The 27974-nt window shown below is 41.0% G+C and overlaps 1 protein-coding gene across 1 annotated transcript in view; it reads left to right on the top strand.

Moving 5' to 3' along the window:
- Positions 1-6001: 6001 nt before the first annotated feature.
- Patj (PATJ crumbs cell polarity complex component) overlaps positions 6002-27974 on the top strand; it is a 325946-nt gene continuing 303973 nt past the window's right edge. The window contains exons 1-3 of the mRNA XM_036177074.1: positions 6002-6163; positions 27085-27140; positions 27240-27406. Coding sequence (XP_036032967.1) covers positions 27119-27140; positions 27240-27406 — 189 coding nt within the window. The 5' untranslated portion in view covers positions 6002-6163; positions 27085-27118. The remainder of the gene's footprint in view (positions 6164-27084; positions 27141-27239; positions 27407-27974) is intronic.

Raw genomic sequence — 27974 nt, forward strand, 5'->3', positions numbered from 1 at the left:
TGTGTGTGTGTGTGTGTGTGTGTGTGTGTGTGTCTATGTGTGCTCTTTCAGTTGCTGGAGCTTTCTTTATTATACTATACCTTGGAGTCAGGTGTTAAGATTCTGCCAGCTTCATTCCTTTTGCTCAAGATTGCTTTGGCCACTCTGTGTCTCTTGTGATTCCAGAGAACTTTTAGGAATTTTTTTCTCTTTCTATAAAAAGCCTCATTGTATTTTGGTATGGATTGCATGAAATGTATAAGTTGCTTTATGTAGGTGGACTTTTGTTTCCTGCCTGCCAGTTCCCAAATAACTGACATGGAGTCTTTTTTTTCTTTTTCTTCTTCTTAAGATTTATTATGCATTCAGTGTTTTGGCCCCATGTATGCCTGTACACCAGAAGAGAGCACCAGATCTCATTATAGATGGTTGTAAGCCACAATGTGGTTGCTGGGAATTGAACTCGGGACCTCTGAAAGAGCAACCAGTGCTCTTAACCTCTAAGCTATCTCTCCAGCCCCCGGACATGGAGTCTTAATATTAATTATAAATACTCCTCCAATAGCCCAGGCTTGTTACTAGCTAACTCTCACATTTTAAATTAACACATATTTCTTATCTACCCTCTGCTACATGGCTCATGGCTTATTACCACGTTTTCCACATATCCTTTCTCTGCCTCTGCTAGGATCTCCTCTGACTCTGCCTTTCTTCATCCCAGCATCCTGAGTTTGGCTGACCCACCTATACTTCTGGCCTGGCTACTGGCCAGTCAGCTTTTTATTAAATATATTCGAGTGACAAATCCTACAGTGTACAAAAGAATTATTTCACAGGACCTTTGTGTGGTTTCAACAGCTTAACAGTATTAATTCTCCCAACCTGTGAACATTTTTTTTTTTCAGCTTCTTTCATTAGTGTTCCATAACATGGCAGAGCATTCATTTCCACTGTTAAATTTATCCCCAAGTGTTATGATTGGTTTTAATTTTCAACTTGACACAATCTAGAATCACCTGGGAAGAGTCTCAGCGAGGGACTGTCTAAATCAGGTTGGTCTATGAGCAGGTCTGTGGGGGACTACCTTGATTACATTAACTGAGGTGGGAATGACCTGTATGCTGTTGGCGGTACCATTCCCTAAACAGGGGGTTGTGAACTGTGTTAAAAAGAAAGCCTTCTTTGTTGTTTCTTGACTCTGAATGGAATGTGATGAGCTGTTTCATGTTCTTGATACCTTGACTTCGTCACATTGATAGGCTGTAACCTGGAATTACGAGCCAAATAAACTCTCTTATATTGTTTTAAAACAAACACCAGGGTCTCACTATGTAGCTCTGCCTGGCTTGGAACCCCCTATAGAGACTGAGCTCACAGAGATTTTCCTACATCTACCTCCTGTTAAGTTACTTGGGTCAGAGTATTTTATTACATTTTATTACAGTGTTGCAGGCTATTTGATGGAACTATGAAACTCTGAGACTGTATTAATAAAATTAACCTTGGATCAGGGGGTGGAGTCAGCGACTAGTTGACAAGAATTAACCACAGAGCATACGGAGGACCTGGGAAGATGGACAGAGAGACACACAGGAAGAAGTAGGGAAGGACTTAGAGATTTTTGGTCCTTTTAGGTTTGGGATGGTGAGAGAGACACTCTCTTACGGTCTCTGGCCAAAAAGGAAGGTCAATTGGTTGCTTTTTGGCATCTCTGATGTAGCAGGTTTTTGTCCCAATATCTGACTCCCGCGTCTTTATTGGTCAATAGAACTAGTTAGATAAAAACAACATTACAGCAATAATGGTGATCCCTTGTCAGCCTGACACAGAAACATTGTTAGGCTTTAACCTTTCCTTTCTTGCTCATCTTCAAGATTACATATTAATAATACCACAATATAAAAATGTCTTACAAACTTAAAAATCCCCGATCTTTACAAATTCAAACACTTTTTTAAAAAGTCTCTTTTAAAACCTGAAATCCCTTTAAAAATTTAGTCTCACAACTGTGGGCTCTTGTAAAAATAATGAATTAAATACACACTTCAAGGGGGGAAAAACCAAGGCACAGTCACAATCTAACCAAAGCAAAGCCAAACTCTAAACGTATACTTCACATCCAGTGTCTGGGATTCACTCACGATCTTCTGGGCTCCTTCAAAGGGCTTCGCCATTTTTCTGCCTCTGCCCTCTGCAGCACACACAGCTTGCCCCCTAGGCTCTGGGTGACTCCACTCTACTGCTGCTGATGCTGTTCTGGGTGGTCATCCATGATACTGGCAGCTCCAAAATGCTGGGGTCTTCTGCTGCAACTGGGCTGCAATTTCACCAGTATCCTCTCACAGGCTCTCTTTATGGTGTCAAGCCTGACCTTCTCTGCATGACCCCTCAATCCTGGGCCTTCAACTGCCACCAAGGCTTCTTTGTCTTCACCAATGCCCTCTCCTGACCTCCAACAGTGTCAAGCCTCAGCTGCTCTCCATGACTCCTTCATGCCTTCAAAAACAGTACCACCTGGGTGACTCTTACACTCTCAAGTTCAGCTACCAGTTTAAGGTACTACCTTGGCCACCTCTGAAACACAGCTTCTGTGGGCTGACTCTCAGGAAAATACTTCCCAGAAGATTTCACCTTAATAAGGCTGGTCTTTTTTCTTTTCTTTTTAATTAATTTTTATTTTATGTGCATTGGTGTTTTACCTGCCTGTATGTCTGTGTGAGGTGTAGAGACCCACACAGGTTTCCTAGTGAGAACTTACTCAGGGTCTGAGAATCTGAGCTTGCTTTACCCAGCAGGGCTGCATAAGGGGATAATTTGCCCATGGGCATGGTTACCAGTTGTTTGGAAGGGTCTGTACTTGGCTGTGCTTGATCTAGCAAGGAGGAGGTCTTTTGCTTTGCCCCTTAGCATTCTTATAAAAAGCCCTTTTGAAGAGACAGAAGGGGCCAGTGGATTTTGATTTAGGTTCTTCCAAAGCTATCCTATGTTTCTGTCTCCTCTCTACTATCTATCTAAAAGTTTCTTATTCTTCTCTCCTCCTCATAGGAGCCCTTTAAAAGGTGGGAGCTGGCCTCCTACACTGAGTGAGTAGATCTTGGAGTTACGGACAGTTGTTGTCATGTGGGTGCTGGAAGTTGAACCTGAGTCCTCTGGAAGAGCAGTCAGTACTCTTAACTAATGAGCTATCTGTTAAGTCCCCTGCTGGTCTCTTCTTAATCACTGCTAATTCCTCAGCTCCAGTCGACCAGCATCCAGTAACCCAGCAAAGCAAAGGTTTCACTTTTAATAGTTCTAGTATCTTGTTAGTCATAGCTGATTCTGCAGCCCCAGCTAAGTAGAACCACAGAATCTTAATTCCAAATAACAAATGGCCCCTGATAGTCTTTAAACTTCTTTTGAAATTTCACAAGCCAGGCTTCCATCTTCTGCATTGCCCTCAACATTGTTATCTTCCTAGCTCCTACAAAACAACTCACCAAGCATTAAACATTCAATGGCTTCCCCCACACCCCCAAGTTCCAAACACCATGACCCAAAACAAGATGGGGAGGAAAGGGTTTATTTTGCTTACAATTCTATACTGTAGTCCATCACTGAAGGAAGTCACATCCGGAACTCAAACAGAGTAGAAACCTGGAGGGCAAGGAGCTGATGCAGAGGCCATGGAGGAGTGCCAGTTACTGGCTTGTTCTTCATAGCTTATTGGTGAAATTATTAAGGCCACTCCACGTAGTTAAAAGGGAGGTTTATTTTGTGGGGTAACTTACAAATGAAGGGGTAGGTTGCAGGGTCTGGCAAAGGTATAGCGCAGTCCGGCGGTGTTCTCTGGAGAACTCTGCTCGGTCTACCTCCTGCGTCCAGGGTCCCCGAACCAAGAGTGCGACCTCCTCTTGATCCTCGGTCTTCCACTCCCCCCTCTGCCCCGCCTTGTGGGCGTGATCATTACTGAAGCCTCAATGGGGGTTGGAACTTCCAGGCCAATGCTGGGATGGCTATCCACTACAATAGCTTGCTCATTCTGCTTTCTTACAGAACCCAGGATCATCAGTGCAGGGATGGCACCACTCACAATGAGCCGAGACCTCTTCTCATCAATCACTTATTCAGAAAATGCCCTACAGCTGGATCTTATGGATGTATCTTTCCATCTTTCAGATAACTCTATAGTGTGTCAAGCCGACATAAAACTAGACAGCACAAGTAGGAAAGGAAACTACGATACCAGGGTTGTGTTTTTTGTGTATCTGTTTTTGCTGTTGTCAGTGGGGTTGCTTTCTTGATCTCATTCTTAGCAAGTCTGTTATTTGGTATCAAAAAAGCTATTGATTTTTAAATTTTTTTTCATTTATTTTTGAGACAAGATCAGTCTATGTATGTACTATGTTAGTTATTTAGGTGGTGCTCTTACCCAGCAAAGACCACGTCCCGAACACGACAAATCCACAGAAAAGCTGTTTATTAATATAGGATAGGAAGAGACGTGACAGGCCTGTGTGAAGCACACACGTGAGTGAGGCGACAAGAGAGAGAGGAGAGAGAGAAGAGAAGAGAGAGAGAGAGACCTGTGCAAAATGGCGCCGGCTTTTTAAAGAGTGGGCTGCACATGCGTACAGGACCGCATGTGGCTACTCCATGCATGCGCTTAGATTACATGGCCGCACGCGCTTTACACAACCATGTAAAGCCAGAGTCCTAGCCATGCGAGATGTTCTGACCTGGAAATGGCTATTTTGAACCGGAAATAATTAGGCGGTCTGCCGGGCAAGCCCAACTGTGTGGACATGTTGTGATTTCCTATCAGCCTATGCTGGCCAGAATTCACTATGTAACTTAGGCTGACTTTGAACTCATGGCAATACTCCTGTTTAACCACAGGAATGCTGGGAATTACAAGTGTGTGATTTTTTTCTGTCTTGTCTTTTCCCTTTTACATTTGTGTGTGTGAGAGGGCATGGTCCCTGGTCTATTGAGGTTGGGGGCATATGAAGGTCAGACAACTCGCTGGAGTTGGTTTGACCCTTTTACCATACGGGGTCCTGGGATAGAACTGGAATGCAGGTGGTCAGGATTGGTCAGTAAGCATCTTCACCCACTGAGCCGTCTATTGATTTTGTATACTACCACCTCACAGGTTTGTCTACCTTTAGCATTATGACATTCACAAACGAGGTATTTCGCCTGCTTCTATTGGTGTGCTCTTTATTTCTTGCCTTTTTTAGATTCAGGGACTTAATACCTCTTGAAACTCCAGAGTGCTGGGATTCTGCTCGGCACTACCTGTTTACTTTCCTTGCCTGCTGCTCCGTTTGAGGTTTCCCATAGTATGCTGAATAGGACAGGTGAAAATGGACACCTTTATCTTATTCTTTAGAGAAAAATTGTATACCTTCTTACAAGGCCTAACAAATGTCATCTCCTTTAAAATAAGCATTTGGCCATAAACTACCAAACACATAACCAGCAAATGTCCTCATTTTGCAGTTGCTTTTTGTATAGATTCATCTTTCAAGGATATCGTTTTATCTATCATCCCGTCAATCACAGAGTTTAATAGTTCATTTATTCAGTAAGACGTCTGATGGTTGATTCTTTTTAGCATTAAGTGGACTGTATTTGATATAGTAGATGCTTATCATCAAAATTCTAAATAAATACAAAAAAAGCTCCTAATTCTACTTAGGATGATGGGGACACAGAGATGGACATTCACGAAATCTTATGTCGAGTCAGCATACCTAGAAAACAGAAGGGACACAAGAAGAGCGGAACCGAGGGGCATAGGGCTTGGGGCTAAGCGGACTTGACCCAGCCTTTGCAAGGATACCGCCCTTTAGTGTCTTCTTTGGGGTCTCGCTCTCGGATCAGCGCCGGGGCTCACGCCTCCGCACCTGCCCCCACGGCCCTATGGCCTCCTCTGCACACTCGGTAGCCCCACTCACCCACAGAACTTCACTGGTCCCTAGAAGCCCACGGGCTCCCGCTCGCCCCGCCCCGCCCCGCCCTACCCGGGCCCCGGCCGAGGTCGAGAGAAGGCCAGGTGAGTAGGCGGCCGCCGCCGCACTTCCGCCCAGGTGAGTAGGCCGCCGCACTTCCGCCCAGGTGAGGGCAGCCGCCCTACTTCCGCCAGGTGTGGAGGCGGCGCCCGCGCAGCCCTGGGGCTCTCACTGCGCTGTCGCCTGATCAGGTAATGCTTGTGGCGCCCCGAGCGGGGGAGCCTCGCGGGAGCTGTGTCCCGAGCCCCCGGAGGGTGCTCTGGGCAGCTCGCAGGCCCCAAGGCGGCCCGTGGCCCGGCTAATGTGTCCCGCGCCGACTTCCAGGCCGCTGGGCCTGTGAGCTCCGCGCCCGCCCGCGCGTGCTCGCGGATCTAGCTCCCGCGGCCTCTCGGAGCAGGGCGGGGCCTCCCCCGCGGACGGTGGGAGGGAGGGAGCGGAGGGCTGAGCTGGCTTCGGGTGGTCCTCGCGCCCCCCGGGCTTCTCTCTGAGTAGTAGGGGTGGTGGCTCTCAGCCTTTGGGAAAGTTGCTGCATTCCTGGCCGACATCAAGTTCTGGGAAACATTTCCAGATCTTCCCCACCTTTCGATTGCTCCTGCCCTCCCCTGAAAGCCAAATCTTCCCCTGGCGTGTTCACGGGCACTTTGTCTCCTGTGGGCTCTTATCACTTTGAGGATTGGAATTCCTGGTTGACTGGTTGGCCTCTGCGGTTCAGAGGCCACACCTTGTTGGGCCTGGTTTCTCTAGCTTGCCTCTCACCTGCATCTGACCTGCGGTCTCACCATCAGTAGGTGCCCAACCAGTGTGTCTTGGATGAAGAAGCCTACGGAGACCTAGAACAATCTCCGGTCCTTTGAGACTGTTAGACCGCATTCCGGGCGGACTAGCCTCACCCCGGCTTCGGATTCACCATTTCTAGAGAAAGCTAGGGAGAGGTGGGACAAATTGGAATCCGTTTATTTTTCGGAATTAGAAAATGGAAGGTTATGACCTTTTGCTGTTTTTAGGGTCCTAACGGCCTTTAAAAAGATGATTCAAAATTTAAGATATTTTGAAAGCTAATACAGACATGGAGGACTTTTTAACTGCTAGAATTTGTAAACTGACTGCAAAGCGAATGCACCTATATTAGTTTAGATGCCATTACTGGTGGCATATAATGGACTTGTAATCAGAAGAATGATTTGATCTAAAGTTGGGTTGTCTGAAGTTGTCACTTGCATATTGAATCTAGTCTTAATAATCTCCAGCTCTGGATCGTTACTGTTGCAAGGGTGAGAGGGTTGCATCTAGGACCACAGACATACTGAGCAGGCGCTCCAACCCTGAGTTCCCTCTACAGCCGTTGTGCTTGTATGAAGTTAACATAGATTGATTGTACGGAAAACGAGAATTTTCAGAAAGGGAACAAGACAGAAATAGACATGAAAACAGGAGGGAGACTGGCTGTGAAGAAGGTGGGAAGATGAGGAGGAGGAGAGAAGAGTACGAGGTGGTTTGTGGGTGGAAATGACCAAAGTCTATTGTATACATGACTGAAATTGTTAGAGAATTAAAAGAGGAAAAACGGAGCTAGCAGCAACCAGAAACCTACTTCACTGTTGAGAAAAAGGCAATAAATAACATGACTCTTTTCCTCTGTGTAGTCCTGACTGTCCTAGAACAACTCTCTGTAGACCAGGCTGGCCTCGAACTTACAACCCCCCCCCCCCCCCCCCCCCCCAACCCGCTTTTACCCCTGAGTGTTGGGAGTAAAGGTGTGCACCACCACGGCTGGGCTCACTTTGTATTTTTAAAGATGGAAATATCTGCGTTTTCTTGTAATGAATTCACTTAAAACTTTGGATTTTTTTAGACAGTAGTCCAGCATTTCCCATTCCTTACAGTAGGGTTTAATAATTATTTTTATGTAAACAGCCAAGTAGTCTCAGCTTGTTTGCTTTGTTAAAGTTTAACAAAAATGCATTAGCTTGGAAAGCCACAAAAGGGGTTAGTTTGCTGAAGCCTTTGCTTATCTTGGTAGGAGAGTTAAATTCTGGAGAAAACAGAGCTATTTGCACTTAATATTTGAGATCACACAACTATTGCTACTTTGTTTTCTTCTTAATCTGGGACTTTCCCATAGATTTGGACGTCTTTTAGAGCCCCCAGTGTAGATTCTGTTGCAAATGGAAGGGAATTTAGTGCTTGCCAGTGCCTTGCTTTATTTCTATTGTTGGTACCGAGGATGGAAACCCAGGGCCTTGCACATGCTGGGCACTTATCAACTGATAACACCTTTTTAGTGAGGTGAGTAGGTGGGAGCTGAGGGCCTAGTAGAGTCCAGAGATGAGCATTGGTCCCACTTACGGCTTTTGGCAAGTGATTTGTGCTGGTTCCCCATTTGGAAATGATCTGCCTCACTGAGAATTGGAGAAGATGAAAAGAAACAGTTCTAGAATGTGTCTTGTGGCAGCAAGCTATTTTTCTCTCACGCTGGTCTCTGCTCAGATGAAATCAGGACGAACTCAAGCCTGTAAGCATTCTTACCTGGATAGTCAGAGACTGAGCTGAGAAGCACACATCTGCTAAAAACATTGCAAAGATCTTTCTGAAAAGGTCTAGGTTAATAGGTCAGGAATTTGTTGTGAAGGCAGAAAACTGCTGGAACAAGTGAAATGGGGCTCTTTGGGACTGAGATTTATACCAAATGTGAAATGCACACTAAATTCTGAAGACTGTGCAAAAAATATTTTTACATTTTGTACATATTTAAATGATGCTTTGTATATATTGGATTAAGTAAAATGCATATTAATTTTCTTTTATATGATACTATCAAAACTTTTTAAGATTTATTTTTATTATTATTTTATTTTTTATTTATTTATTTGTTTTTTTTTTTTTTTTTTTGAGACAGGGTTTCTCTGTGTAGCCCTGGCTGTCCTGAAATTCACTCTGTTGACCAGACTGGCTGGCCTCTGCCTCCTCTGGGATTAAAGGTGTGTGCCACCATTGCCTGGCTTTTTTTTATTAATTTTAAAATTGTGTGTATGTGTGGTTATGTGCAAGCAAATGCAAGTGCTTGTGGAGAGAGACCAGGTTAGTGCCCTGACATGGGTGCTGGGGATTGAATTTGGACCTCTGTTAAGAACAGTGTACACACTTAACTGTTTAGCCATCTCTCTAGTCCTTGCCAGAAATTTTTTTTTAAAGATTTATTTATTTATTTATTATGTATACAGTATTCTGCCTGCATGTGTCCTTGCAGGCCAGAAGAGGGCACCAGATTTCATTACAGGTGGTTGTGAGCCACCATGTGGTTGCTGGGAATTGAACTCAGGACCTCTGGAAGAACAGTCAGTGCTCTTAACCACTGAGCCATCTCTCCAGCCCTCTTGCCAAAAATTTTAAAATTACATTTGTGGCTAACATTCTATGGAAAGACATTAGTTAAGGATTGCGTATGTATTTACCCTTCAGGGGGAATGATGTATTGAGGCATTAACACTGCAATATAAATTGACTTGTGTTTGAGACAGTGGCCTCAAACTCACTCTCCTTTTGCCTTTGGAATGCTGGGATTGCAGACCTGTACCAGCATGCTGGCTTTAAAGGCTTTAAACTGACTTGGTGGTGTCAGGTGTTCTAAGGGACAATCAAAGAAATAGCACCATTCCAGAATGTAATCCAGGCACTGAGGCAGCTAGGAGGAACAGTCTCAATGAACTGAACCTCAAATGGTCATGCAGAAGTGTATTCATTGATTGTTATGCAAATGTTGTTTTTGGGGTAAAACAAGTTCCTCATACCAAAGCCCCTGATCTAATCTATGTTTATTGTGCACTGTTTGCAGTACCCAATAATGCATGATGTTCCAGTACGCCAGGATTGTCTTGTGACCAAAGTTAGGCAAAGAGTGTAATGCTTCTTTAGAAAAACAACTCTATAAATCACAGAAAACAGTCACTGTTTTCTACAATGATTTCTTTAAGGTCTAAGTACCTCCAACAAACAACTAATACATTCTAATGTTTACCCTAGATACAATGACGCTACTAAGTTTTCTTCTACATGTTAGTTTACGCCTTTAATCCCAGCACTTGGGAGGCAGAGGCAGGAGGATCTCTGTGAGTTCCAGGATAGTCTGATAGTATATATGTTCTGGACCAACCAAACATGGTGAGACCCTTTCTTAAAACCAAACCAAAACAAAACAAAACAAAAAAACAACCAAAAAACAACAACAACAAAAACCCCAAAGCAAGAACAAACAAAACAAAACTTCAATATATGGGCCTTTACTTGATCTCTTGTATAAATTGCACTGATTAAAAGTTTTATTGTTCAATCTTCTCAGTATTGATTTCATGGCAAAACCACAAATGACAGATTAACTTCTTTCAAATTCCAAAATGTCATGAAATTTGATTGAAAATAGGTGCTAACAACAATAGCCATTGTTTGTTGAGTATGTGCCATGTGCGAGGCCAAATACTGTATTTTATTTAGTCCTTTCAACATTTAGATATTTTAAAAGATTCTTTAATGGGCCAGGCTGTGGTGGCACACGCACACTTTTTATCCCAGTTCTTGGGAGGCAGAGGTAGGTGAATCTCTCTGAGGTCAGCTACAGAGTTCCAGGACAGCCAGGGCTACATAGAGAAACCTCATCAAAAAAAACAAACAAACAAAAAAAAAAAAACGTATTCTCTCGAAAGGGAGATAAATGAATGCACTTGACCAATTCAGTTTGAAATTTTTATTTATTTACCAAGAAAGTCCTGAACATTTGATTGTTCCCTCTCCCATGAAATTAATTAATTCTCCTTTGTGGCATCTATGCTTTCTCCTTGTTTTCATGTTTTTTAAATAGCATTGTACCCTTGTGTTTTAAGGATTTATGAAATACAGATAAAACATTAAGAACATTAGATAATGTTATACAAAATGGCTTTCCATTGTTCAGAATAGATGCTAAAATAGTTAATTTAGTGACAGACAAATACATTCTCTCCGCCCCCTCCTCCTCTTTCTTTTCTAGAAAGAGGTTGAGATAGGGTCTTCCTCTGTAGCCCAGGCTGACTGGAACTCACTGTATGATCTAGGTTAGCCTGAATCTATCAGCAGATCTTCCACATCAGCCTACAAATGTTTGAACCACAGGTTCGAGCTACATACCTAACAGTAGCAGAAGATGTTGGAAAAGGAGAATGAGCATTGATGGGTGGGTAGGACATCCAAACCTAGAATGGCCTTCCTTGTTTACTGGGTTGTTTTGAATTAAAAAAAAAAAAAATGGTATGACCATAGTTCCTGGAGACTTGTGAGGGCACCTCCTGCATATGGGGGAAATAGACCAATGTTTAGTGGAGGACTTGGATTGCTGTATCCATTAAGAACATGATCAGAGATTTAATAAGTGTGAAAATTGTTCAGATTTGTTGCTGTTGTTGCTTGTAGGGGAAAACTGTCACAAATAGAACCATACAAGTATAACAGAATAGTTTTGCTTAATGCAAAAATCAACCAAACTACTGAGAAAGTACCGACAGGAATTGATTCTCCTGAATGTTTCAGTGATAAGGTTCATATTTTGCCAACTGAACTATTCTGAAGAACTAACTTGATTTTTCTCATGGCATCTTTCCACTTGGATTTCAATATTTCCTACATAGGTACTTTCAGGTGAACTTGAACCATTGCTTGTAGCTTTAGCATCTAGCTTCATTCTGCAGTTGCTTTTTCTTACATTCAGGGATGTGGTGTTTTGACAGCGGAGATACATTTTTTTATATTCATTGGGTTTAGGAAAGCTTTCCCCAGGCATTTGTAGGAAACCTAACTTGTGTTGCTGGAAATATTGGGGGGATCCTGGTGGAGTTGCTACATGTTACCAGGGAATTAATATACCCCCTTCTTGGAGTTCTTAGTACTGTTATTAAAAGAATTTAAGAATGGACTCAAAAGGAAGCTTGAGGACAATTTTATTAGACTTTAAAAGAAAAACCCCAAGGAGGACCAACTGTAAATCTAGGCAGCTGCCCAGAGGAGGCAGATAGAGAAGAGGAAGAGAAAAATTCATGCTATTTGAGTGAGTCATGGAGGTCAGCCACACAGTCTCACAACAGAAAGGGAGTGGGGCTCCAGAGAAAGAGCCAGAAGCCCAGAATAACAGAAAAGGCATTCTTAGGCTCTGGCCAACATCCAAAGGGAAAAGAAGGGAGGAATCAGGAAGAATTATGCCTTTCTGAGTCAGGACTTGGGAGGGTAAACCTAACAGAGCTTCTGGCTTTCCAGGGTAATTATTTCTCCTGTCTCTTTAGCATGGCTTAAGTAGGATCAAGCCTTCTTGAGGCTGGTCCCTTAGCCAGGTGACTGACCTGCCCAACTGGAATGTTAAGTTTCCGACCAGGCCAGAGATTCCATTCTCCTGACCAGAGGGAAATAGCTTTCCCTTAATAGGCTGTAACACTTGAGTTTGTATTGCATGGCTGCTGATACAGTTATTTAGAGTCCTGGTGGCAGCCACCACCACTCTTTGGTTTGGATTCTGTTTGTTATTTAATGAACACCTAGTAAAGGTTGATCTTTGAGGACAAAGGAAGATGAACAGATCTTGAACTTTGGCTCTGAAGGAAGCATAGTTAAAGCTGTTTATGGCCTTCAGTTTTTAAATAACTTCATCAGGACTTTACATTTAATATTAAGCTCACAGATTTTTTTTTCAAGCTTCCTGGTTCAGTGAGCTCTAGAGTTATGAACCACCCAGTTGTAATGATCCAGTTCACATGTGCACTTAATGAGTGTGCTTTCCCAGTAAGGTAGCCAGTGACCTTAATTTCCAAAATTTTCAAATGGATGATCAGATGTTTGTTAGGAAGTTGAATTCTCATGAGCTACTGAAAGCCTGTAAAGTATGTTTCTTTGGGTTCTTAATTTGTCTTGGAATTTTTTACCCCTTGAGATAGGGTCTTGCTATATAGTCCAGTCTGGCCTGGAACTCCATATGTAGATCAGTCTGGTCTTGAACACCCAGAGATCAGCCTGCCTCTGCCTCATGAGAGTGCTGGGAATGAGGATGTTCACCATCACATCTGGCTATTTGGATTCATGATTTGAGGAGTTAACAGAATTTTTTTTTCAGTAAATTTCCTTTAACCAGAAATATAAATTAAATTAAATTTCTTTTTCTGAGTCATCTTTTCCCCCCAATTATTTCATCATTTGGAATTGGCATACGACATGGATTTTTAAAAAGCCACAATCTTGTAATTTCCCTCAGTCAAACCTACAGTTGATATGAAAAATTCATAGCCTAATCTCTCGCGTTCAGTGATGGACTAGCAACTGCTGAGCATAGTAGACTTCTTGTTTTCTGTGTATGTGGGTTTTGTGTGTGCGTGTGTGTGTGTGTGTGTGTTTGTGTGTGTGTGTGTGACATGTATATGACTGTGTGGTGTATGCATGCATGTATGCCTGCTCACAAGTATGTGGATCTATGGCATGCATGTGCATGTGGAGGCCTGAAATTGACATTGGGTCTCTTCCTTGATTGCTCTCCACTTTATTTAATGAGACACTATCTCTCTCTGAGCCCAGAGTATTGGTGAAATTACTAAGGCCACTCCACGTAGTTAAAAGGGAAGTTTATTTTGTGGGGTAGCTTACAAATGAAGGGATAGGTAGGTTGTAGGGTCTAGCAAAGGTATGGCACAGTCCGGCGGTGTTCTCTGGAGAACTCTGCTTGGTCTACCTCCAGTGTCCAGGGTCCAGGCACCAAAAAGATCCCTCGCATCATGATCCTGGGTCTTTAGTGTCCTCTCTCAGCCCCGCCTTGTAGGCATGACCATTACTGAAGCCTCAATGGGGGTTGGAACCCCCAGGCCAAGGCTGGAATGCTACCCACTACATCTCCTGCTTATGTCTAAATAAGAAGGTTCTAACCTAATACAAGACTATATACAAAGAAATGGTTATCAGATATTCTCCAGGAGTAATGAGGGATAATGACCTACATAAGATGGAACTACAATCAGTACAAACAATATCAAACCAAAAACACATACTAAAATCCAGGGAAGTCTAGAGCATGGGTAGGTGGAATGTTACAAAGATCATTCCAAAAGGTGTCTTATCCTAAAGAACCTGAGTCTAATACTTAATATATTCTATCTAAGATATTATATATGTATATATACTAAGTTATAACTATAACTGCTAGTCTTCAATCTTATCAACGACCTGAGAAGGAATATAATAATACCTGCGAAATGGAAGGAGGATGCAAGCAACTTTCGGGAGTCTTGCAAGAGTAGACAGAGACAGTTAGCAACCTGGACAGTCACCTAATGTTTCTCAGCATTGTTGGTGCATTCAAATTGGCTACAGGCCTAGAGTATCTGGCAGACCATTTTCAGAAGCAGGAATTCTGAAAGACCATCTTTCCCTGTCTTGGTAGAGTAGTGGTCACTTTCCTTGTGTCCCGCTTGTCCAGAAAGGACAGCATTTGTACTGTCAGCAGTTGAGGCAAGGGCAGTTCTTTGCCCAGTAGGCCATTTTGTGCCAAGAAGACAAACTTCCAAATGGAAATGTCTTAGAAGCCCAACATTCTCTTGGGATCAAATTGGTGCTGCCAGGAGCAATTGTGTCTCACGTCAACAGAATTTTAATTTATTTAAATGCCATATTCTCCAGGTCCATGAAGTGTTTGAAGATTACCTGTCCATCTGACCTATGTATCTGTAAATCTGGATAACCTAACTAACATAACTATAGAGATTTGACTGACTGTAAATCTGTAAGTCTTATCTACCTAAATAACCTAAGGACTAAGGCTTCATGTAAACAAGGCAAATAGTCTGTAAGCAAATGTACAGTAAAGGATAATGACTTTAAAATTGTGACAATACACAAAATATCTTTAACAGAGGTAGGAATGTATAGTGCAATATGCAATATGACAATAATCCTAAATATGTATCAGTATACAAAATATCTTAAACAGAAGTAGAACATACATATAGTATGACAGATATAATTTTACATTTGTATCAATATACAAATATTTCAAATAAGAGTAAAATATGTGTACATTATAACAAATATAGTTCTGTATTTGTATCAATATACAAATTGTCTTAAACAGGAATATAAAAATAGTTTATATTTGTATCAACATATAAGAATTCATAACAGTGCAAATTATCTAAGGCTGCTATTTTACCAAATTTGTTTACTAGTGTATACAATAATCTACCATAGTATCTTATACCTATCCATTCCATTCCTTTTCCTTTTTTTTTTTTTTTTTGAGACATTTTGTCTTTCCTTAAGGAGAATACTGAGTTTAATAGTTTCTTCCACCCCCAACCCTATAATCATCATCCATAACCCTGAGAAATATGAAACCTTAGGGAGAAGGGGCGTTGTTTTCTTAGAATTGCTTCCTGCTGTTTAGAGGGCGATGGTATCTTTATTGGGTACTGTGAGAAAGCTCAGATAGTTAAATCTCAGTTAGACTAACTGTAGATTCTGTAGCAACCCTCAGAGTAGTGGGTAAGATTGTCTGAAATTCCAGCAAGAAGTGTAGTATGATGATGATTACCATGGCATCATTCTGGATTGGGTAGAGTTGTTTTGGAGACTTTAGAGATTGCTATTGGAAAAACTTATTTTTTTATCAGAATGGAAGGTTTGGATTTAAAGATGACATGACATGTAAGAAAGGATTCCGAGAAATCAAGAGTAAGCATGGAGAGAATTAGGACCTTGAAGACAATGGTCCCTTAATATTGGTTTCCTTCTGTCTCACATCAGAGGGCTCTTCTGATATGGGACTGAAGAATCTCTTAACCTTTTATTTTATCAATATGTGTTCTCTGGAGAACTCTGCTCGGTCTACCTCCAGTGTTCAGGGTCCAGGCACCAAAAAGATCCCTCGCATCATGATCCTGGGTCTTTAGTGTCCTCTCTCAGCCCCACCTTGTAGGTGTGACCGTTACTGAAGCCTCAGTGGGGGTTGGAACTTCCAGGCCAAGGCTAGAATGGCTACCCACTGCAACAGAGCTCACCAATTAGCCTAATCTAGCCTGCTAGCTTGTCTGTGGAATTCCCTGCCTCTGCCTTCCTAGTTCTAGGATTGCAGGTGGCTTCCATATCTGTGAGGCTTTGAAGTGTGAGCTGGGAATCCAGATTCTGCTGCTCACACTTCTTTAAAAGTGCTCTACCCATTGAGCCATCTCTGGCCCTGTTGGGATTCTTTCATACTGTGTCCTGATGTTTTAATTTCTAACTGTGCCAATGTAGGTAGCCTATCTGTGGCAAATTGTATTCAGCTTAAACATATTCAACCCGTGAGCCCAGTGCTCTAGTTTAATTTCTGTTGCTGTGACAAAATATCTTGACAGAAAGCAACTTAGTGGAAAAGAGGGATATCCAGCTTGTAATTCCAGGCATACACTCCATTATTGGAGAGAAGTCAAGGCAGGAACTACAAACTATCACATATACACAGTAAAGAGCAGAGAGAAAAAAATGCATGCATCTTCCTTGCTTATGCTCAGCTAGCTTTCTTCACTCTTCTACACCCCACCCCACCCCACCCAGGAAATGGTGCTACCCACAGTGGGCTGGGTTTTCCCACATCAATTAAAACAATCCCTCAGAGACATGCCCACAGGCCAACCCAATGCGGATAATCCTTCATTGAGACTCTCTTCCCAGGTGATTCTCAATGTGTCAAGTTGACAATTAAGCTAATATCATAGCTATCTTTTTCTTTTCCCTATTGGAGGTGCAGGGATTGAAGCTAGTGCCTTGGTGATTAAGTTAAGTTGTGCATTGAGCTATTCCATGAGGCCCAGACTGTTAATTTCTTACTAAGTAGGTCAGATATGTTTGACTGTACTCTGCTGTAGAGTCATTGTTTATGGTTTTTTTCTGCATTTGCCATGTACTTTTTGAGTTTTAGTTCCCTTCCCCAGATATTGCCTGAAACATGGAATTGTCTCTTTTTTTGGTTTTTCAAGACAGGGTTTCTCTGTGTAGCTTTGGTTCCTGTCTTGGATCTCACTCTGTAGACCAGGCTGGCCTCAAACTCAACAGAGATCCTCCTGGCTCTGCCTCCCAAGTGCTGGGATTAAAGGCGTGTGCCACCACCACCACCACCACCACCACCACCTGGCCAGCTGCTTCTTACCTAACCCATACTGAGGTGATCTTTCTTACCATAGTTTCCAAGATGCCTCCAATTTTATCCACTTTGAGGAAGATAATAGTGCAATTAAATCTCTTTGAAGATTTATTTATAGTTATGTGTATGCATGTTTCTATGTAGGGGTGTGTGTGAATGAGTGCAGTTGCCTGCAGTGACCAGAAGAGGTCATTGGATCCTCCTTGAGCTGGAGTTGCAGGTGTTTGTGAGTAGCCTGATGTGAGCAGATGTTCTGGGAATCAAACTCGATGCTCTGCAAGAGAACTAAGCACTCTTAACTGTTGTGTGATATTTTGATTTTGTTCTGACAAATAAAGCTTGCTTGAATTCAGAGGGAGGAGCTAGCCACTAGCTAACCGTAGAGGTTTGGAGTACTGTAGAGAAAAGAGACAGGAAGTGGTAAGGTGGGGCTGAGAGAGGATCTCGGTCCATTTGGTTGGAGAAAACTTAGAGTTAGGAAGCTATTGTGGTTGCTTCCCTGCTTCTCTGATCTTCCAGGTTTTTACCCTGATATCTAACTCCTGTTTTTTTTTATTGATAGGATTAATTAGATTAATGCTTCATTTAACTGCTGGGTCATCTTTCCAGTTCTGATAATAAGCTTTAATTGTTAATTTTTATTCTTTTTGAAGTCATTGTTATGCATCTTTTAAAGAGTATATATACTACAAATACTATAAATAGTAAGGTAGTATTTTTATTTTTTTAAATTTATTTTGTGTGTGTGGTATATCTGCATGCATTTTGGTGCACATGTATGCAAGTGCTACACATGTGTAGAGGTTAGAGGTTGACAACAGGTGTCTCTTGATTGCTTTCCACTTTGCTTACTGAGGCCAGGTCTCTTACCATACCTGGAGCTGGCTGATTTGGCTGGTCCTCAGCTTTGTCTCCCATGTCCTGGGATTGCAAGTGAACTTCCACAGCTGCCCTGCATTTGTGTTGCTGCTCTGGATCAGATCGTAGACCTCATATTTTTCAGCATCATTTTATCCATTGAGCTCTCTCCCCAGCCTCAGTAGTATATTTTTATAATATTAAAAGTAGACAAAGAACCTTAAATCTGTGTTCAACATTTTTTATTTATTAACATTATGGCTTGAACTCAGGGCTTCCTGTATCAAGGCAAGCACTCTACCCCATCCCGACATATTTTTAATGATGGAAATATATGCTCAGAAAGTTTGAACACCATTGAAGTATATTTATTTTTGTATGTATTTGCACACATGCATGCATGCATGCATGCATGTATGTATGTATGTATGTATGTATGTATGTACTTTGAGACAGGGTTGTAGCTCAGGCTAGCCTGAAACTCACTGTGTACACTAGGTCACCTTTAAACCCATGGCTATCCTGTTATCTCAGTCCTCCAAGTGCTTCATTTAAAGATATGCACCACTTTAAGATGAATTGCTAAACGGTCTTATTAATTAAAAAAACCCTGACACCAGATGTTGGGGTAAAAACTGAGAGATCAGAAAAGCAGAAAGAAGCCAGCCATGTTCTTAGCACTAGGAAATCCGCAGAAAAAGAGAGAGGTACTTCCTGTATACTCACTTATATCCTTTTTGTGCCTACCATCTGTATAAATCAATCTCAAATTTGTAGTAATATACATAATTAATATATAATATACAAAAATCCAATGCATTATAAAATATTTAAGACTAGTGGTTGCCTTTTAAAAGTAGATTCAATAATCTACATTTTAATCTTATATCTGTATTCTCTCTTTATTTTTTTCAGAGTAGATTCAATAATCTAGATTTTATCTAAACCCTCTTTTTGCTTTTTCTTCTTTTTTTCCCCAAACCTTAAATCTAATCTCCTTTGTTTAGCCTTTTTCTTGACCATTAATAGTAACAATTTGTAACCAACCATCCTAAACAATGACAATTATCCAAAAGCCATTGAAAGACCAATAACCATCCATCCCACCTCTTGGGAATATGGACGTCATGTTCTTAAAATTAGTTCCTACTGTCTGGGGGCAAAGGCATTTTTTAGGGGATCCTGAAGAAAAAAAAAATTGGGTTAATTGTCAAGTTCCAGGAGAGGTAAATTTGTTGTCCAGTCTCTGCATAATTTAAAAATGCTGGAGTTATCTCAACTTCTTACTTGAGTAGTCTGTGAGGCTGGATCATCTCAGCTAGCCATCTTGAAATTGTACTGAGCAGTTTGTAGTCCAAAGGCAATCTTTGAGTGGTGCTTGTCAGCTTAATGGTATTATTATCGTTCGGATGAAATTGTCATTGTGGGGCTCCATCATCTTTTTAGAGACTACAAATTTGATATTTTCCTCTTTAATTTTCCTCTCTGTCCTTCTGGCCCTATACATTTGACCCATGTTGCACTCTGTTTCACTTGAGATAATGTTCCAATCCCTAACAACTGAACATTTCCCTCCTTAAGAGGCCAGTTTGTTTGCCAAGATTCTGGTGCAATTATTGTGACATCCACACCTGTGTCTACAAGACCCTCAATGAGAATGTCATTTTTTTTTTTTTTTTTTTTTTTGAGCTGAGGATTGAACCCAGGACCTTTAGGCAAGCACTCTACCACTGAGCTAAATCCCTAACCTGAGAACAATCATTTATTCATATTTTTAATTTTGGTTTTTGTTCACTTATAGAACTTTGCCAAAAAGTTCACTTTATTGTTTCTCCTAAATTTTCTGTTCTCTCTGCTATAGCTGTTCTATCATTCCAAGCAGTATGGTTTATTACAATAGGCATTTGGTTATTTATTTGCTCTGAGAAGGAGTTTCTTCTACGGCAGTAGGAAAGGACTGAACTTGATTTGCGAGAGGCCCCTCAGGGAGTTTGCCTGATGGAAAAGGCAAAAGATTACCTTGTCTGTGCCCTGTTGACCTACCTTCGTTAGGCCAATGTTTACTTTACCACACCGTCTGCATAATCCAGAAGGGAGGGCTGTTCTATTGCTTTTGTTACTTGAAGAAACGTTGTTTGTAGGAATGCCCTGTTTACACTCCCTTTTTAGGTGGCCTTGTTTACTGCAATTAAAGCATCTGACATTAATATTTTTCTTCAAACCTCTTGAAATCACCTCTCCTATCCATGTATCATCATGGTGATGAGATTCAGTATTAATTGTATCCCTGATCCAATCCTTCAAGGGTGCTGATCTTGCCTTTAACAGCCTAATTACCCTTTTGCATGCTGTATTAGTGTTCTCAAAAGCCAAAGATTCAATTATTATCTGTCTAGCTTCTGAATTTGGTATCATTCTATTTACTGCTGAAGATAGCCTTCATAAGAAATCTGTAAAGGTTTCTTTTGGGCCCTGTATAACTTTCGTAAATGACTCAATTTTCTTCCCTGCTTCTTAAGATCTGTCCCATGTATTCATGGCTGCCATGTAGCATAGAATTAGGGGTTGGTTATCATATAAACATTGTCTTTGTGTATCAGCGTAATGGCTTTCTCCAAGAAGTTGATCCTGGGAAATGTCCACACCTCTAGCTCTACTTTGTTGTTCTATAGTTTTAGCCTTCTCTTTCCACCAGGTTCTCCACTGTAATTGTGGCCTAGCTTCTAAGACTGCTGTAACCAAATCTTTCCAGTCCTGAGGGATAATTCTATTACAGTTTGATCATCTGCTTTACAAATGGAGAATGCATACCAAATGATACTATAGCTTCTTTAAATCTCCCCCACTGGAGTCCAGTTAGCTTGTACATACCCTTGAGCATTTGGCAGTTCCTGTAAGATTGCTGGGTAGGATAATGTTTGTTGTCTGGAAGCCTTAGGTTGTTTCTCTGTAATCGTATAATTCAATGCTGAGATAGGTTCACTTTTAAATTCTTCTGTCTGGGTCTGAATTTCTCTATAAATCATTTTAACATTTTTTTTTAATACTTTTATCTTGGCACTCAAATTGACCAACCTTTTTAATGCTAAAATAAAAATGATCAAACAAATAATACTCATAATTGATGTTATGTACAACATTAATTATCCTCTCATTTAATTGTTCCATTTTCAGACTGCCTAATTAAACAGAGAGACCAAATTGCCTCCATTGTAAAAATATTTCCCATTTTTCAATGTGGAGAAAAAATTCTCTTTTAACTAATTTCTCCCTTTAAGATATTTTTATTGACTCACCAAGTCTGTTGACTGAGTAGAAGTCCAAGGGAGTTTCAAAGCAGCTACCTGGGATGGTAGCAGTCTAAGATGGGAATCCAGAGAGAGCCCACAACTCACCAGGATAGAAAAAGCCTAAGAGACTCTGGCCCATGTGGGGTGGAGACTCTGACCACATGCAGCTCAGGCCTGAGCCAGGGGCCTGTAAGGCCACAAGTGGCTTTTTAGTGAATTCTTGCCACAACCGTTGGACTGCCAGATATAAGACGGATTGCTAAAAGGTCTTATTAATAAAAAAAACAAAAAACAAAAAAACAAAAACAGAACCAGATATTGGGGTTAAAACCTGAGATATCAGAGGAATAAGAAAGGCCACACCAACCTCACCTTATAGATGCCTCAATCTCCAAAGAGTTACTTCCTGTATACTCAAGCCTATATGCCTTTCTGTTCTGCCATCTCATTTCTTCTCTCTGCCCAGCTACATCACTTCCTCTTCCTGCCCAGCTCTGTCACTTCCTGTCTGTCTGTACAGACCTCCAGACCTTTATGGTTAGTGCTGCTGGGATTAAAGGTATGTACCACCACACTTGGCTTTGTTCCCAGTGTGGCCCTGATTTCACAGAGACCCAGATTGATCTCTGTTTCCTGAGTGATATGATTAAAGGCATGTGCTACCATTGCCTGACCTCTATGTTTACTATAGTGGCTGGACTCTTCCGCTCATCCTCAGATAAACTATCACCACAGCTAAGTCTGTAATGGCTGCTCAGTCCCAGATGCTCCTTTGTGCGTCTCAAGTTCCACTTGGGAAAGTCTACTCCACTCTTGAGTTACTATTATACCTAAGCCTTCACAATGTCCTAGACCTAAAGCCTATTCTATTCAATATACCTAAGCCTACATTTCTCGAGTTAAACTTCACAATACTTTTAGGACTTACTTTAATACAAAGACATACACACACGCACATAAACAGAGACATAGAGATAATTGGCTGTAGCCTAACTTTAACTGCTCTTCTTACTAGATAGCCTCTGTGGACTTTCACTTCAGTGTGACTAGATATGTTGTGTTCTATCAAGGGCACACCCTAAACCTGTATGTGGTTAATTTGTGGGTTCCGTGCTGCAGCACCAGGCTCACCTGAATGCTTGCCAGCAACGCAAGTCTCAGGACCCATCAGACCTGCAAAAAGTGCTAAGCAAGGTCCAGTACTTGGGGTTTGACGGGTGCTACAGGTGATTCTGATGGGAGAACAAAGGTTGAGATTCACTGACTCTGTCTTATATGTCATTAGCAGTGTCTGAGACTTGAGCTTATCCTATGCAAATGAACAAAAATGGCCATTTCATTTTCACTTTTCTTCTACAGTGAAAGGTTTTTTCTTTTCTCCCTCTCTTCCTTTTTTTTTTTTTTTTTGTTACTCTTTTCTGTTTTTCAAGACGGGATTTCTCTGTTTAACAGTCCTGAGTGTTACACAGAGGAATGTTCTAGAACTTTGTAAATTAGGCTGGCCTTGAATTCACAGAGATCCATATGACTCTACATCCTGAGTGCTGGGATTAAAAGTGTGCTCCATCATTGCCTGGCTTGTGCCAAGGTTTCTGAAGTGTGTATTATAGCATTCCCATATATCCTAGGTCATTAGTCTGCTTTCTTTTAGCACATAGTACACTCCACTGCTACTGTGTGCCTTGCAGTGTCATGATCCCATTGTGGTGTTGCTGTCTTGCTATATATCTTGTTCTTGTAAGACCCACTTAGCCATTATCTTTTTGTTACTTTTACTATATTTATTTACTTACCTTTACTTATTTGTTGAGGTTGGGTCTATTTTATAGCCTAGACTGACATCAAACTCATGATCCTTCTGCCTCAGTCTCTGGTTCTTGAGGTTATACATATACATGTTGCTATGCTCAACTTGTTTTTGTCACTTTTTGCGACGAGGTCTGTCTCATTGTGTAGCCCAGCCTGCTCTCAAACTTGAATCATCCTTCCTGCCTCTGTCGCCTGATTGCTAGGATTACAACTGTGTGGTACTACACCTGTCACTTTCACCACTGTTTAAAACTGTAAAATTAATTGTTTGTTTTTATTGAAGTAGTGGAGAATCAAACTTAGAAGCTCACACATGCTAGATAACTATTCTACCACTGACTATACTCTTAATCCATATATTTTGAATAAAAATTCAAATAATCCTGAAATCTATAACATTAAAGAGGCTAATTTTTGTTTTACTATTTTTCTGTGGTGTTGGGGATTGGATTCAGGGCTCATGCATGCTGAACATATGTTCTACCACTGAGTTATAACCTCATCCCCCAAAGGCTAACTTTTAAATTCCTCTTTTCTATTTTTTGGAAGCAATTACTATTACTTCCTAAATGTTTTTTTCTAGAAAAATTTCTCAATGCATACTTTTTTCTTATAAAAGTATGGAAATAATGCAAATATTCCCCTAAATGCTGCTACTCCCATCACTTGGGCATGTTGTACAACTTTCCTGTTTTATACTAAGGGTGGGTTTTCCGGCATGCTCAGTTCTCATGTGAATTCCAGATCTAACTCAGTTCCAACTGTACAGCAGAAGTTAGACACAGATAGCTGCTGTCCATTCTGGAGGATCTCCAGACAGCAGGTAAAACTCCCAAGCATGTTACTTTCTGCACTTGACAGCACACTGCCAGCGTGCTTCAAGTCTGCTGTTTGATGAACTCATAGGAAATCACCTCTTTAGTGCATTTTATAGCATCTTACTGAAATTATTTTGTTTGTCCACTGAAGTAAAACTCAGGCTCAGAACACGTTTATTTTGAATAGTAAGTGGTTTGTTGGTAAGCAGATGATTTTGATGCCAGTAATATGTTCTTTTGAACAGGAGAGAATAATGAAGTTCAAAGAATAAATACTTTCTGGCTGTTAGGAATGTCATGTAGAATCACAAATCTCTCAAACTTAGAGAAGATTTATTCTCTTACTAGTTCATTGTGGTCAGAATCATACAGCCTGCTCTGTAGAATTAGATAGAATTTAATTGCATGGTAACCAAACATGACTTGTGGGCACATAATTATAAGGCTTTTAAGGAAGTACGATGGGGCTGGGCATGTGGGTTGCCTGCATAGTGCTCTCCTAGTGTGTGTAAGGCTCTGATCCATGACTCTTGGTGGGCAGGGAGGATTAGACTGGTGATGATTGTGTCTAATCCAATAATTGCTTTGCAAGTATTTGCTTTCAATCTCTTGGAGACACTTTTTTTTTTAAATCTTTTTTTATGTATTTATTTTGTTATGTACACGGTATTCTGCCTGCATGTGTCCCTACAGGCCAGAAGAGGGCACTAGATCTCATTATAGATGGTTGTGAGCCACCATGTGGTTGCTGGGAATTGAACTCAGGACCCCTGGAAGGGCAGTCGGTGCTCTTAATGGCTGAGCCATCTTTCCAGCCCCTTCTTTTTTAAAGTGGCATACTTAAAACACACACACACACACACACACACACACACAAAAAACAAAACAAAACAAAACAAAACTGGGGCTAGAGAGATGTCTCAGACGTTAAGAGCACTGGCTGCTTTTCCAGAGGACCTGGATTCAATTCCCAGCACCCACATGGCAGCTCACAACTGTCTATAACTCCAGTTCTAGGGGATCTGACACCCTCATACACACACACATGCAGACAAAACACTAATGTACATAAAAATAAAAATAAATCATTAAAAAATCTGGAAAAATTTGAGAACCATATATAGAAATACTTTTCTAAAAGAAGCCTTTCTTTTTTAAATTTGTTTTTACATAGTTATTTTATTTTTATGTATTTCTTTCAGATTAGGTCTTGTTGGCCTGGAACTCAAGGAAACCTTTTCTGTCTTGGAAGCCTTTATTTCCATAAACCTTTCTTTACTTATGTAATCCAAAAATGTCTCTGTTTCCTGTTTCCCAGCCAGCCATGCCCTAGGAATCCATGGATTTTCAGACTGTGTACCTGACATTTTAAAATAAAGCTCTCTGTTAGAGTGTTTGCGAAGAGGCCTACAGTTTGGGAAGGAGAGAGCCGCATACTGTGACTTTTTTTTTTTTTTTTTTTTTTTTTTTTTTTGAGACAGGGTTTCTTTGTGTAGCTTTGCGCCTTTCCTGGATCTCGCTTGGTAGACCAGGCTGGCCTTGAACTCACAAAGATCCACCTGGCTCTGCCTCCCGAGTGCTGGGATTAAAGGCGTGTGCCACCACTGCCTGGCTTTCCTGTACTCTTAAGCATACTCCGGGTTACTCTATCTTTTCAGTGACTGGTGATAATTGACTTTTGCAGGAGTTGTTTTGTTTTGTTTTAGGATTTATTTATTTATTTATTATGTATGCAGAAGAGGGTGCCAGATCTCATTACAGATGGTTGTGAGCCACCATGTGGGTGCTGGGAATTGAACTCAGGACCTCTGGAAGAACAGTCGGTACTCTTAACCTCTGAGCCATCTCTCCAGCCCTGCAGGAGTTTTTCTGTATAAAAAGAATGTAAATACTACTCACGTATGTACATCATTGTGCCCTTTGAGAGACAGAGAGACCCAGAAATTGAAATTCTGGGAAAAGAGAATGTAAGTTAAATATACACCTCTACATTTGTAGGCACTAAATTGTCCTAAAAGATTGTGCAGTCTGTTTTCTCGCCTGCTTTTCTGAGATGTCTGGGCACCAGGCTCTTGCTGTTCTTTTAATAAACTATTACTTGACAAGTTGCCATTCAGCTGTAATAATGGCATCTTACAGTTTTGAGCTTGCATTCTTTGCTTTATCAATGTGGATTGATTAATGACCTTCACATTGGTTTTGGGCTCTGTGCTCGCATTGAAAAGGATGATACTGTCCTAGCTATCCTGTTTTATAGCTTCCTGTTCAGTCGTTGTGAAGGTTGTGCAGCTGGTGATGCTGAGTACATGAGCAGTGTTTCTGAGATGCTCTGTTCACAGGTCTTTGGGGAAGTTTCCCACCGAGGAACATTTGCATAGACTGCTTGGACCTTTACCAATGCTGATGACAGCCTTACTGGTTTTGTTGTTGACATGTCATCTCTTGTAGCCCTATCTGGCCTTGAACTCCTGGTCCTCCTTCCAAATGTTGGGATAACAGTTATGCACCACTTGTAATTTGTTTTATGTGTTGCTGGGATGGAACCTGGGGCTTCCTGCATACTAGTCAAGGACTCTACCACCTGAACCACATCCCTACCCCCAACACTACCCTCCAGCACACTATTTTCGAGATTCATCCTTATTGTATGTGTCAGCAACTTTTTCCTTGAATGTTATATTTATGTAACATTTATTTGTTTATCCACTTGCCTATGATTGGGCATCTTGGTATTCCTAGTTTTGGGGCCTTTTACAAATCATACTATATAATTTAACATACAGGTCATATTTTCATTTCTCGAGTAAATATTTATGAGAAGAAGTTGTAGATTATATAATTAGTGCATTGTTTACTTTATAAGAAACTACTTATGACTTAAATTATAAAATATTCATAAAAATAAATTACCAAATAATTTTCCAAAGTGATGTGCTATTTTATTTCCTGACTAACCATATATGATAGTTCTAGCTGCTTTGTAGTCTCCCCAACACTTACTCTGGTCTTTTTAAAATTTCCCCATCTGAGTGGACATGCGTTGATGATGCTTTTATGTGGTTTTAATTTGAATTTTACTAATACAGTGTTGACAAAGTGTTCTTGAAGTTTGCTTTAGTTTCTCTGCAGACAAACTTCTATAATTAATGTTAATTTTTTTCCTTTAGGCTTTTTGAAAGTGATTGAAAAGGATAATCTAAAATGCCTGAAAATCCTGCTGCAGGTATAGAAGCTATGCATTTTTATTGTTTAATTACTTGATTCAAAAGCAGATTGTGAGATGATGTCTAACTTGAGCTCTGATCACTTTTCTCCAACCAAGAGAAAATGCAGGTCCTGCAGGTCCTTGATCGCCTGAGACTGAAATTGCAGGAGAAGGGTGACACGACACAGAATGAGAAGCTGTCTGCGTTTTATGAGACGCTGAAGAGTCCTCTCTTCAACCAGATCCTTACGCTCCAGCAGTCCATCAAGCAGCTGAAGGGACAAGTACGTTATTCCTCAGCCTTTCCTCAATGGCTTCAGATCAGCGGAGGGGTGGAGGATTGTAACTCTAAGTTTAGCAAAGGCGAGTGGGGCTTGCAAGCTGTGGGCAGCATTGGTGGATGCTATAAATGCTGATGAAGTTTATGTTGGGTTTAAAGATCAGATGCTTTAAGATGTCAACATTTTCTTCAAAATTATACAATAGCTTCTACCTTTATTTCTTTGTTACATGGTGTTGAGATTGAGCCCAGGGCCTCTATCCAGTATGCTGGAACTCTACCACTGTACCCCATTCTTGACATTTATTATTTGTTTATGTACATTTTCATAACATTTTATGTTGTGTGACTGTATGTGTATATATATGTGTAGTATGTACATGAGCATGTGTGGCACTTAGAGGACAACGTGTGGAAGTTGGTTCCCTCCTTATGCAATGAGGATCCCAAGATCCAACTCAGGTCATCATCAGGCCTGGCATCAAGTACCTTTATCCTCTGAGCATCTTGCCTCCTCTTTCTTTTTAATGAACCCGTATGTTGATTGATTGGTTTTCACGTGTATATATCAT

Source organism: Onychomys torridus, chromosome 2 (genome assembly GCF_903995425.1).
Source record: "Onychomys torridus chromosome 2, mOncTor1.1, whole genome shotgun sequence".
In the NCBI taxonomy this organism is placed as follows: domain Eukaryota; kingdom Metazoa; phylum Chordata; class Mammalia; order Rodentia; family Cricetidae; genus Onychomys; species Onychomys torridus.